At 39.0% G+C, this 12,698-nt stretch overlaps 1 protein-coding gene across 3 annotated transcripts in view; it reads right to left on the bottom strand.

Moving 5' to 3' along the window:
• Window positions 1-755: 755 nt before the first annotated feature.
• Window positions 756-12,698, bottom strand: part of rest (RE1-silencing transcription factor) — a 49,648-nt gene continuing 37,705 nt past the window's right edge. For 2 of the 3 annotated variants that reach the window (XM_041185911.1, XM_041185912.1), the window contains exon 4: window positions 756-8,393. In XM_041185911.1, coding sequence (XP_041041845.1) covers window positions 5,944-8,393 — 2,450 coding nt within the window. In that variant the 3' untranslated portion in view covers window positions 756-5,943. The remainder of the gene's footprint in view (window positions 8,394-12,698) is intronic. The other variant, XM_041185913.1, reaches the window with a different exon arrangement.

The raw sequence follows: 12,698 nt of genomic DNA, 5'->3' as shown, positions 1-12,698 counted from the left end.
CAGCATTCTTAGCTGAATTAGAAGGTCACGGGTTCAAGCTCCATTCCAGAGACTCGAGCACATAATCCAGGCTGACAAGTATTGAAGGAGTGCTGCACTATTGGAAGTGTTATCTTTCAACCTCACTAAAAAATAGATTTTCTGACCATCATCTCATGGCTGTTTGTGGATACCATATTACCTACGTGATAACAATGATTACACTTGTAAAGTACTTAATTAGCTGTAAAATACTTTGGAACGTCCCCAGGTCATGGAGAGGTCTATTAAAACAAGAAACAGAACTGAATCAACAGGAGCATAAAACAGTCTGTGTTCTTTGTGGATTAATTTCCAATAACCATTGGGTTGTGTATATTTGATGTAGTAAAGCTACACTGTCCTTATTTTAAAAATAAGTAGTTTGTTAAACAAGTGTCAGCTTGGTGTCCACAGGTATGAGACAACATTGCTAAAAATGTGTTAAATCACTAGCAAACACTTCAGATTTCACTTTCTTCCAATTCCAAAAAAAGATATTTCTGCAGTTGCTCAGCTGAGAATGCTGGAAATCAGTCAATGCAGCAAGCAAACAGGAATGTTAAGTGCTTTTCCAATCATAACTGATGCCCTTTGTTCTGGAACAGAAGTACCATAACTCAATGAATTCTCAACCTAGATGTGCATCAGTTATGGCGCACATTGCACAAGTCTGAGGGAGGGGAAAAACACTGAACAGAAAACACAAGGTAGTCCAGAATGAAAGGCACACACAATTGAGCTCACAAAACTTTAATGCAGCAAAATCTTTGCTAAATACTATGATGCTTTTTAGAAAGTTACAGAAAGAGATTAGTTCTTTTCAACTTTAGTTAACAAAAAGGTAAATATTGTGAAAAATTTTCTCATTATACACATAGTCTTTGTACTAAATGAGTTTTATTCTGCCCAACACAACTGTCGGAGTCATTTTCTTTGACAAACATTTACCCTTGAAATCAAAATTCTATTTATTAATCTGAAAAAAGAGAAGTACAGTAGTAGGTTATTTTTTAAACTTTGGTATCTTCAGAAAAACAGAAGTATTGCACAGGTAATGCTGTAAAACAATTCTGAATTACTAATAAGCTTCCATTTTAATTCAGCACCAATGGCAGTGCTTTTGTACAGGACAGCCAAAATGTTTTGTGAATCATGCTGCTAGAGGTCTCTTAGAGCAGTGACTGCTGTAGCATCTGTACCCCTTCTGTTATTTTGGCAGTTTATCCAGTTTAAAAGTTGTTCAAAGCTACACATTAGCCTACTGGTGTTCTGTAGTGTTCCTGCCTGCTCTCATTAGCTATCTAGCCTCATAGGTAGCTCTTGTAATTTTATGACACACCTCATTTCTAACCACTTCACAAATAAGTTACACTGCATACTGAATTAGTTATATTATGTGCTAGGACTGTATAAGACATTCTGATGACATTATTCTATCCTAACAGTAGGTGTACCATCACTATACTGATTGCAGCAGTTCAAGGCAGCACCTCACCACCATCTTCTCAAGAGCAACAAGTACTGACCCTGCCAGCAACGCCTACATCCAAAGAGCAAATACAATTTTTGAAATGATTAATGGCTCACATTTCTTGTTAAAATGCCTTCAACATCTTGTATAAATTTTGTGATTCTTCACCCCTGCCTCAGGAACAACAAAATCTCCTTCAGATTACTCTTGATAAACCCACAAGCTAAATACTACTAAACTGAAGACCAAAAGATATATTTGTCCTTTGTTGTGTTGTTACAATATCATGAATCTGCAGACAGATGACAAAGGACCAAGCCAAATGTGCACATTCCTGGACTTGGTGTAATAAGGAATACTCCATTTTCTATCATATATTTTAGTTCAGAAACAGCAAACAAATATCTTGCAAATACATACACCCCTTCCCCCAACCCCTACTACTGAAGTTGCAAGAAAAGTAGTGCATGTGCTATTTTCCTCAATTTGTTAAAAAAAAAATTCCTTAACCCCACCACCTCACACCAAAATACTGTTCTAGGGGTGACAGTCATGAATGAGTCCAGGCAGCAAGGGTCATCGGACCATTCCACCACAGGGGCCAAAGCCAGTCCTCTTCTTACCTGCTGTCTGTACAAAAACACTTCCAGCAGGGATAATGATCAGGAGTGGCAACCCTGGGAAACATTCCCTTCCCTTCCCTAAACAAGGAGCTTGCCAACACCTCTGGAAGCATTTTTACAGCCTCCACTGGATCAATCAGCACAGACCAGGAATTAATGGTGGCATCTCTATGGACTGTGTGGCTCAGCTATTCATTGAGGGAACTCAGGATCAATGAAGGGAAGACAGTCACATGAAGCTGTTATTCCTTAGGTCAAGGACCATCAGTTATTATGACTTCACATTTAGTGAATTTGAGTGTTATGCTTTTCCTACCAATGCTACTGGCAAATGTCTTGCAAATGAACAAAGTCATTTGTTCCATTACACATTCTGTTTGAACAAGAACACAGCAATTAGGCTGCTATGCCAACCTCTCTCATACAATTCCCCCATCCTCTTTTGACAAATTTCAGTAAGTGCCAGCACACCAATTAATTTGCTTGTTACAAAATGCAATCAGTGGAGAGTAAGTTCAAAGTAGTAGTGCACTTTTTGAGTTTAGAACTGGTCATAAGCCAAGCCATGAACCCCCATGATGGAGTTGGTGGCTTGTAACCTTGCTATCCAGTCTGTTTCTCTGGAGGGGTTTGACAGTTTCTCCCTATCAACTGTTTCCACTGGCAGGGGGTTTAGATACCTGAGGACACAGATTTAACATAACTGACAAAATATCCAGGGGTGAAAGGAGGAAAATTTTCTTTCTGCAGCAAATTATGAGCTGAAATGCACTACCTGAAAGGATAGTTGACCACAATGGGCCAAATGGCCTCCTCCTGTGCTGTAAGATTCTAATAATTCAGACAAAAAGGGCACAGTATTAGCCAACAGGAAAGTTAAATTTTCAGGAGTTCCAGCTGCTGATGGCCACTGTAATTTAAATGCTTGCATAGAAATTGACCAAATTTTTAAAAAAATCTAAATATGCCATATTAGGCATATTTTTAATATTACATTGAAAAATGCACGAATTCAACCCTTTGTAAGCTCTTCAAAATCTGGTTATGTATCAGGCCACTCCCATCCTCAGATACTGGAGATCAAAACTTTAAAGGGTGCCTTGAAGGTACACTATTGATAAATCAGAATATTTTGTATTTAATAAATTTGGAGATTGCAGTTTTAGTTAAAAACCTAAATTACAATTTGGTAAGCTACTTCCATTATTGAAGAGATTCAGTTAACAAAAGACATCACTTAGTTACAAGGATGTTTCACTGCTGCTGTAACACTGCATTTTGTTGCCAGATAAAACGTATACGTACAAATTTTCCTGAATTTACTGATTATTGGAAAAACAGATGGGTTCCTTTACACTCATGCTCCAACCCGCTTGATTTTTCAATACTTACTGTGCCTAGATGATCTAATGCACCTGGGTGTAGAACCACAAAAATATTCCCTATGGTGGCAGGTTTGTACCTTATTAAAGTTTACAGCATAGTTGCTGGTTTCATGAGATGTTCTCATTACCAGGGAGTAGACCAAAACCAAACATAAACAGCAAAATTTATTGCTGAATTCAGCAGTAACAATTCTCAGGCTTATTCCTCCTACCGTGTGCTGCTGTCACTGCGCACAGAATGGAAATTTAGAACAAGTTGGAAAGTAGATTTAAAAAATCACATCCCAACTAATCCAGAACCTGCTAAAGTGGCTCTTTGAAGAGGGTGAATGAGATTCCAAAAAGTAGGACATAAAGTCTTCCACTAAGGGAAGTTGTAGTTTTTAATTATGTTAAAACAAACAACGTTACAATGTGTAATTGTTGTGTGCTAACTACTTGCCACAAGAAATGCAGGGCTGCTGGTGTAGCCATATAGCATTCTAGTACCAAAAAGAGGGTACCAAGTAGCATTCTGGAACTGAAAAGCACAAGCATTAGCATGAGCAGGACCTCCAGACCTCTTACAGCATTCATTATTCAAACTGTAATGTTACAGATTTTTAACTGTAATTAAGTTATTACCAAAATGAATTCAAAACTTGTATGATAGAGTACCACAAACTATAAGAGAAGCAAATTACAGTTAAAAATCCATGTAAACATAAGCTTTAATTTGATCACAGATACACAATGAGTTTGTCAACATGATTGTCAAAGCGAAGAAAATGCTTTTCAGCACTTAAACTGTTTTCCATATTCTTAAGCGAAAGTGGCTACTCCAAACAGTTTACTTAACACATCATATCATTAAGTAGGAGAAAAAAAACAAATGGTAATCACAGTAATTTATGTTCTTTGGCCATACCAACTCACTAGCTAAGTAAATCAGAGGTGAGCAAATCTTATAAAGTGTTGCATTCCAATAATTCTGCCAGGTCTACACAATCCACGGTGTGCACCCAGGGGGCTAGGATTTGAGTGCAATATCAAAACTGTGACAGGTCCTCGTATGAAGAAAGGACCATTACACTTGGTGCACCGACTGGAAACAGATTACCTCAACAAATTGAAACAAAATCAATTCAGTTTATAACAACTGATCTACAAATGCCCATAAGGAAATACCAGATTGCCAGGAGCACTACATGCTTCTGCACAGAATGCTGGCAAGAGAGCACACTTGAATGATAGCTCTTCAGCTAAAAAGGATGCAAGACAGCGATTTTTACACCTCTGCTTATTTGGGGTGCTTGACATTCACCTTTCAAAAACTGTGTCACTGCTCATTACAGATAGAACATAATTTAGCATTTCACCAGGACAACTCCCATCCACGCACCACCCCCACCCCCCAAGTCAGATTGTTGCACAGTGGTTCGGTTAATCGTCAAGTCCCAAATGCTGGTTAAACACACAAATATAAAAACATGATACAGAAAAAAACATTTCTATATATAAACTATCACTAATTAATTATATTGCATAGTTGATTACTTATATCGTGCAATTTTATAAGCTGTTTAAGCACCATATTGGATAAATTTCTTTTGTGGCTACTGAGAACTGTTTGCTACAAACTCCTAAATAAGTTTCATGGCATGTAACATTAGTTACTTGAGATGTGGTATCATCTTGCAAAGTGCTCACTCCTGTGACTTGAACAAAAAGCATAATATTTTAATGTCACTTTAAAAATGCTCTGTGAACTGTCAATGTAAAAATGTGTTATGATTAAAAAAAAACTAAAATGGGGTCAGCTAACTGATGAAATATTACCTAAAATGTAAATCTATGAGAATGGGCTAATTCCATGCATTGTACATGAAGATTAAAATGCACCTTGGGCACAAATACATTAAATGCCCTGGAAATGCAAAACTGCTCAATGAAAGGCCATCCTTTTAACATTACCAAAAGAAATATCCCAATTAAACACAATACAGTTTGATTCTTTCTTTCAGCCACTATCTTGTGTTTTTAAATTACGAACGGCTATGATAATCATTTTATATCAGCTTAAACCCTGGGTCATGTAAAAACAGAAAATAAATTCAATGTCCAGTGTTATCAAATATTTACAATGGGATGAAACAGAACAGACTAAATGAAACAATTTCTTGAGTAATAATAGTGCAATGAAAATTCAAAATCAGTGGTTGATTAAACTGCTACAAAGCATGATTAACATATTTAGCCATCATGTGTGAATGAATGCTTTTGTACCACCTCTGAATTATGAACTAGAAACTTGAAAAAGCAGGAAATACATATAGTTAGCAACAAACAGTTCTGTGAGGAAAGGCAAAAAAACCCAAATCCAATTGCATTAGTGTGATCTGCATCACTTTGTAACAGGTATTATTAATATTCTAGGAAAGCTTGCCAAATCACAAGACTGTGCTCATTCTTGGCCTTTTGCTGCTTCCTCAAGATAGTACACATTTACCAAGTGGCGATTAAGGTGCTTGGTAAACTCTCCTTTCACACTGAATATACGGTCACAGAATATGCAAACAAAACTCTCTGGTGCATCAATCACATCTTCTTCAAGTGTCCTTTTGTTGGTCTTGTCATCAGGAGTGGACTTTGCTCCATTCAGACCAGAGTCATCACTTCCTTCTGAATCTTCACTGATATCACTTCCTTCATGGCTGTGAATGCCTTCATCTTCATCTATTTCCCCCATCTCATCCTTGTCCTGTTTTTTGTTTTGATCGTGCTTGCTATTCCGGACCTTATCATCATCATACAGGAGCCTGTCCTGGTTTGTCTTTCCAACCTGGATCTCGTCTGCACTATCCTGGACTTTATTCTGGTCATCCAGAACCTTGTTATAATCCTCCAACTTGATCTGTTTGTCCTCCATCTGGACCTCCACCTGCTCATTCAGGTCATCCTGGACCTCCACATGCTCGTTCATGATATCCTGGGCCTCCACCTGCTTGTTCAGGTCATCCTGCAACTCCACCTGTTCATTCACATTATCCTGGACCTCCCCCTGCTCATTCACGTTACCCTGGACCTCCATCTGCTCACTTAGGTCTCCTTGGATCTCCATCTGCTCAGTCAGGTCTCCCTGGACCTCCATCTGCTTACTTAGATCTCCCTGGACCTCCGTCTGCTTACTTAGATCTCCCTGGACCTCCGTCTGCTTACTTAGGTCTCCCTGGACCTCCGTCTGCTTACTTAGGTCTCCCTGGACCTCCGCCTGCTTACTTAAGTCTCCCTGGACCTCCGCCTGCTTACTTAGGTCTCCCTGGACCTCCATCTGCTTACTTAGGTCTCCCTGGACCTCCATCTGCTTACTTAGGTCTCCCTGGACCTCCATCTGCTTACTTGGGTCTCCCTGGACCTCCATCTGCTTACTTGGGTCTCCCTGGACCTCCATCTGCTTACTTAGGTCTCCTTGGACCTCCATCTGCTTACTTAGGTCTCCCTGGACCTCCATCTGCTTACTTAGGTCTCCCTGGACTTCCATCTCTTCACCAATGCAACCCTGGTCTTTATTTGGATTGTTTGAGTTAGGAAGTTCAATATTAATCACCTGAACAGACCTTTCTGGTTCAACTTCAGACAGTAAGCAAGTTTCTTCACACATCTCTTTTGCCTCCGAGTTATTCAAGTCAATGGAGGTCTTCGGTGAGTAAGATGTATGCTCTGTTTTCCCAGAACTATGAGCAGGAACTCCAGTTTGTTCCGTGCAAGTTACAGAGGGTTCTTCGACACAAAGCAACTCATAACTTTTGTTTATCATCTTTTTAGTCAACATCTGTTCCTCTGACTTAGTGACAGTTAACTGGTAAGGTAATGTTTGAGACTCTCTTGTGGTCATTTGCACCATTTCACAGGCACTTCTTGTAGAATCCAAATCATTTTTTTCAACAACAGTGCCAAGTGGAATTTCAGTCATCACAATATCCAAGAATGGTTCTGAACCTTGGGCATCTCTCTTGTGCACACCTTCAGCATTAGGATTACTGCATGAAGAACTTCTAGAGTAATCTCTTTTCTTTTTCGACAGACTCAATTGATGTTCAGGCTGATCGGATTTCTTACCCTTATATGGATCATCAGCAGAAAGCACACAGGCTTTTTTACACTTTTTGTTTTTCTTCTTTCTTTGTTTGCATTTAAGATTTTTTTTGCATGAGGACTTATCCAATTTGATTCTGCTTCTCTGTGTTTCACGCTCGACCAACTCTTTAGCTTTCCATATTTTCCTCCTTTTCACTTCTGTATGGGTCTCAACCACAGGCTTCTGTTGCAAGGACACATCTGTTGAGCATCTCTTTCTTTTGCTACTCTTTATTTTTCTTACCTTCTCTGCATTAGTTTCCCTTTTCCTTGATGGGAGCTTGTTGAATACTTTATGATTTCGGGTCTTCATCCTTTGACTCTTCGAGCTGAAACCTCGCTCCTTTGACACAGAAGTACTTTTTTCAGGCTTGGCAGTGACTTCCTCTGGATTCTCAGCTCTTTTAAGTTGCAATTTGTCTGACATTTTCTTGCCCAATTTGCCAATAGGAATGTCTAGTTCGATTCGTTTGGTGCGCAACTTCACCTTTGACACATCCATGGTAATGTCACTGCAATGCGGGTGCTTGGACTTTATGTGATACTGCAAGTTGCACTTCTTGGAAGCTGCATACTTACAGACAGGGCACAGAAACTGGCGTGGATTCACATGAAGTTCAACGTGCTTTTTGAAGTTGCTGCGGTCAGCTGTTCTGTATTCACAGTGAGGACAGGTTAAAGGTTTGGGTCCATTGTGAACTTGTCTGGCATGTCGTGTCACCTCGTGCTGGTTTGATGCTACGTAGTTGCACTGATCACATTTAAATGGCTTCTCGCCTGTTGAAATACATGAATAGAAATCTTTAGTTATTGGATAGTGCATTATTACAAAGTATTCACTGACCCTTCAGACATTATCACGTGACTATCAGTGAATTAGTCTGGGGAGATACTATATTTAACTGAATTAAAGTCTGTTGAAGTAATTAACTACCTTATTTCAGTTTGTGATTTATTTATTTGCAGGGTGCTTGACTTTCAACTGAAGTTTAAAAACAAAGATTTAATGTTTTCATCACAGTGACACAAGGTGCACATGAAATTTAAAATTCCAGTCTTACATTGAAATTCTGGACTTCAGTGAACTGCCTGGAATGATCTTGAGCAATTATACATAGTTTGTTTTCTGGTATCCAATTATCCTCTTACTGATCATTTATATTACTGCTGTTTTTCTAAACTTTTGAGCAACTTCTCATTTATGAAAAGAAACGATGAATTACTGTCTTTAACCTTGAAGGTAACCATTCCAGGAATTCACTTCAGCTGAAGCCTTCTGATTCCTTTTAATATTTTGGCTCCAGCACCAGAACATCAACACAAAGAAATAACACTTGAACGATAATGCAAAACTACAGATTCACAGATACTGAAAAGATATGACAGTTCACTGAAGTGACAATTCAAAGACTATACACATGCATGTACAAACACACTGTACTGCCAAATACATACCAATAATATGCATGTACTACTTTTAGCATTACTCCACTGAGCTTGGTCATCACTACACTACCACAATGCTTGGAGTAAGGAAGTTTGAATATTATTTAGGATCTCTCAGGGATATTAGATTTCACTGTGGCGACAGTGAGGCAATTTTAAAAATAGGCACTTAAAATGTTATCATTGTATGATAATAAAGAATCTTTTTGCAATTGTTATAAAATAAAGTTATATTGCTATGTTTATTGTAGGTGGTCACATATCAGTATCAAATTCTCTTTAAAATTTGTATCATACTTGCAGAAAAACATATTGGACCTTTGCTGGCACCGTGCCTTTTCTACGGACAGAGTGGGCTGAACAGTCAGTATGATAATGTCATGGCGCTGAGATAAGAGTGGGCCGTGGAACATGGGAGTCTCAGATTTTATAGTTTGCTGATCATGCTCCATTACATTGATTTAGCTAGCCATTAACATGGGCTTATGTTCTCCAATGTACTTCACCTGTAAGGCAGCTTGGGTATCAGGGAAAAGAAGGATCTTGTGTTTTGTAGGGCTGACAAAAAGAGGACCTTAAACTAACTGGTACTTGTCCAACCACAGGCAGAATGCAGGAATCCATAAGAACCAAGACTGGCCTCGTAATCACTGCAGATGTAGCATCAGGTTTGATGGATTTCCTCCCTGGGCAGCAGGCCCCTTTTGCAATATGCTGGCCAGTACTCTTCCCCCTTCAGCAAAAAAAAAGGGCCACATCCCATGTCCTCAAATGCTAGGTATCCCCTAAGGGTATGAGAAAAGGACAGAAAATTGGAAGGAGAGGAGGTAGTGCCCATTAAAGAGTTGGGATAAGTATAGGCATGATGGACCCAATGGACTCCTCCTGTATGGTAACTTTAACAATACTATAAAATATAGGCAAAGTACAAAGATCTGACTGAATAACTTAAGGAACATATCATGCCAGATAATTTTTGTTACTGCAAACTAAAATCTTAATACCTACCAACACTGACCATTAAATAAAAACGTACCATAACAGAATGGAATCAAAAGTCATCTGGTCCAGTGAAGGCATTGTAGGAAAATGGAAATCAACATGTAATGAACAGCAGCCTTGCCACACTTTTCAGATACAAAGTCATATAGTACAAAAGAAAATAGCTCATCAAAAACAACCATAACATTTCACCAGACATAACACTACAATAAACAGGTTAACCAGAAGCTTAGTCAGCAACTTTAGATTTCACTATGAACTAAGAAATCCATACAATGGTGATCCACCTCATAAATGTGATGAAGAAAAAGAATAATCTCAAGATGAAACTCTAATTTGTTAGGTTAAAGAAAGTCAATGAACTGCCACTTGACAGGAGCATCTGCAACAGCTTTAAGTCAGACCTTTTTCAACACACTTAAGACTGCATTTTCTTTGCAAATCAAATCACTTGATCACAAGTATTTGCATTTTGTGGAAGACGTGACTTCAGCAAATAAAGGATTCCAGTTACAATTAATTTACACTGCCAGTCTGAGTTGGAAAGAATAGCCATTATCGATCATATGAAATTCTGCTTAGAAATGGTTCTTGGGCTCCTCCTCAAAAGTAGATTTAACAACATGAGTTAAAGAACAGGATGTTAAGCCAATCAGATATAGGGTTGCCAACCCTCCAGGGTTGGCCTAGCAACTCCAAGAATTCAAGATTAATCTCCAGGTCACTGTGTGTAATCATGGTGAAAGATCACTGACACATTAAAAAAATGTCATTTTTTTAAAGTTTCTCTTTATCAGGTATAAAAATATTGAAAACAGGGGAAAATAGGCTGATTGGCTGACAGTCAAGCATCATCCAATTGGGTAATGAGTCTTTTCGCTTTCCAATTGGCGTTGGAAGGCAGTACAAGGATGAATGTGTTGGCCGAAGAGTGTAAGGACAAGTCAAATGTTGAAACCTCCGGGAATACATTTAATCACAGTTGGCAATCCTAGTCGGATATTATGAAGGGAGTTCTTTGTCAAGAATGGGGGATCCACCAGTCATGAGTCAGCCGTGAGTTTCTCACACAGATCAGAGTTCCTATATAGTAACAGACAATTACTGGTGCAAAACTCTTAATATTCTGTAGTTAGACCATACGTGTTCTAAATATTGAAAAGTAGGCCACTATGATTTATTAAAAATATACTTTCAGTAATATTAACATATCTAATTTTGGTAGCACTCAATTCCCTGGAGCTCTAATGAGTTAATTCATCGGGTATTCAGGTCATTACTGAATGTCATTGAAGAACTGTCAAGGTTTAAGCTGGTCATTTCACTGATGTTACCAGAGTGTATGCTCTTGACCTACTTTAAGTAAAAGTTTATGCTATTATAAAGGATAATAACTGCAGTTAATGATTGCACTATTAGGCTGTGTTATCACCAACAAAACACAGACAATAAACAACAGGTTGGTTGCACGGTAAACTAGCATATTGAGATACTGAACTACAGTGGAATGGATTCTGAAACTACAATCTCTAAACAATGAGATCCCACACGAAGTTGGAATACTGGATAGGATGCTTTCATTTAATGAGAGAGAGACAGAGGGAGAGAAATTGCAACACAAGTCACATGGCTGCAGCTATTAAAAAGTGACAAAGGCGAAGGGCTGCAAGCAGTGTAGCTGCCTATAGTTAGTCATGGTACTGAAAAAGGGGGTTAATTGTTTACAGAGTGGATGCGAAAACTAATAAGTACTGTTATAATCTGAAAACTGGCAAAACCAATTTTCCTTTTCAATTGAGAAATCCTGGTATGCATGGTGTTGAAGAGTTTACAAAACAAGTTTAGTGTTGATGCAAAGCAGTTTTAGCTTTACACTAATGCTAAACTCATATTATCAAGGTCTACTCTGTCTCCAGAGACAGCAGAGGTAGTACTCCCTCAAATGGAGTCTCACTTTGTTGTTAGGTCAGGGTCCTACTCTAGATCAGGCTTCATTTGACTACAACTGCAGAATCGAAGTCCAGTGAAATTGCTTGGCACTGGATGCTACTGTTCCCGCAAGGTGAACCTGCTTTGGCCTCAGTGTTTGCTACAGTTGTATACTTAAGGATAGCATAGATCCAAGAATTCAGGTGCTTCAAAGTAGATAACAACTACTTGTCGCTAGATTCTTACATGAAAGATAGCAGCCCAAAGATCCAAAATGGAAACCCACTGGAAGGTCTCAGCAAAGACCAGAACTGTCAACAGGTCGATCACTAGTGACAGAATGGAGATAGAAGGCAGCCACTCCAATGCCCTCTCCCTCCAGTGGACGCTTCAGAGCAGTTTTTTAAATTCATTTATGGAAGGCTGGCGTCACTGGCTAGGCCAGCATTTATTGCCCATTTGTATTTGCCCTTGAAGGTGGTGGTGAGCTGCCTTTCTGAAATGCTGCAGTCCATGTGGTGTAGGTATGCCCACAGTGCTGTTAGGGAGGGAGTTCCAGGATTTTGACCCAGCAACAGTGAAGGAGCAGCGATATATTTTCAAGTCAGGATGGCAGGTGGCTTGGAGGGGAACTTCCAGGTGGTGGTGATCCCATGTATCTGCTGTCCTTGTCCTTCTAGGTGGTAGTGGTCGTGGGTTTGGAAT

Source organism: Carcharodon carcharias, chromosome 4 (genome assembly GCF_017639515.1).
Source record: "Carcharodon carcharias isolate sCarCar2 chromosome 4, sCarCar2.pri, whole genome shotgun sequence".
Classification (NCBI taxonomy): Eukaryota; Metazoa; Chordata; class Chondrichthyes; order Lamniformes; family Lamnidae; genus Carcharodon; species Carcharodon carcharias.
The sequence above is the reverse complement of the archived record's forward strand: the minus strand, read 5'-3'. Positions and strand labels throughout refer to the sequence as shown.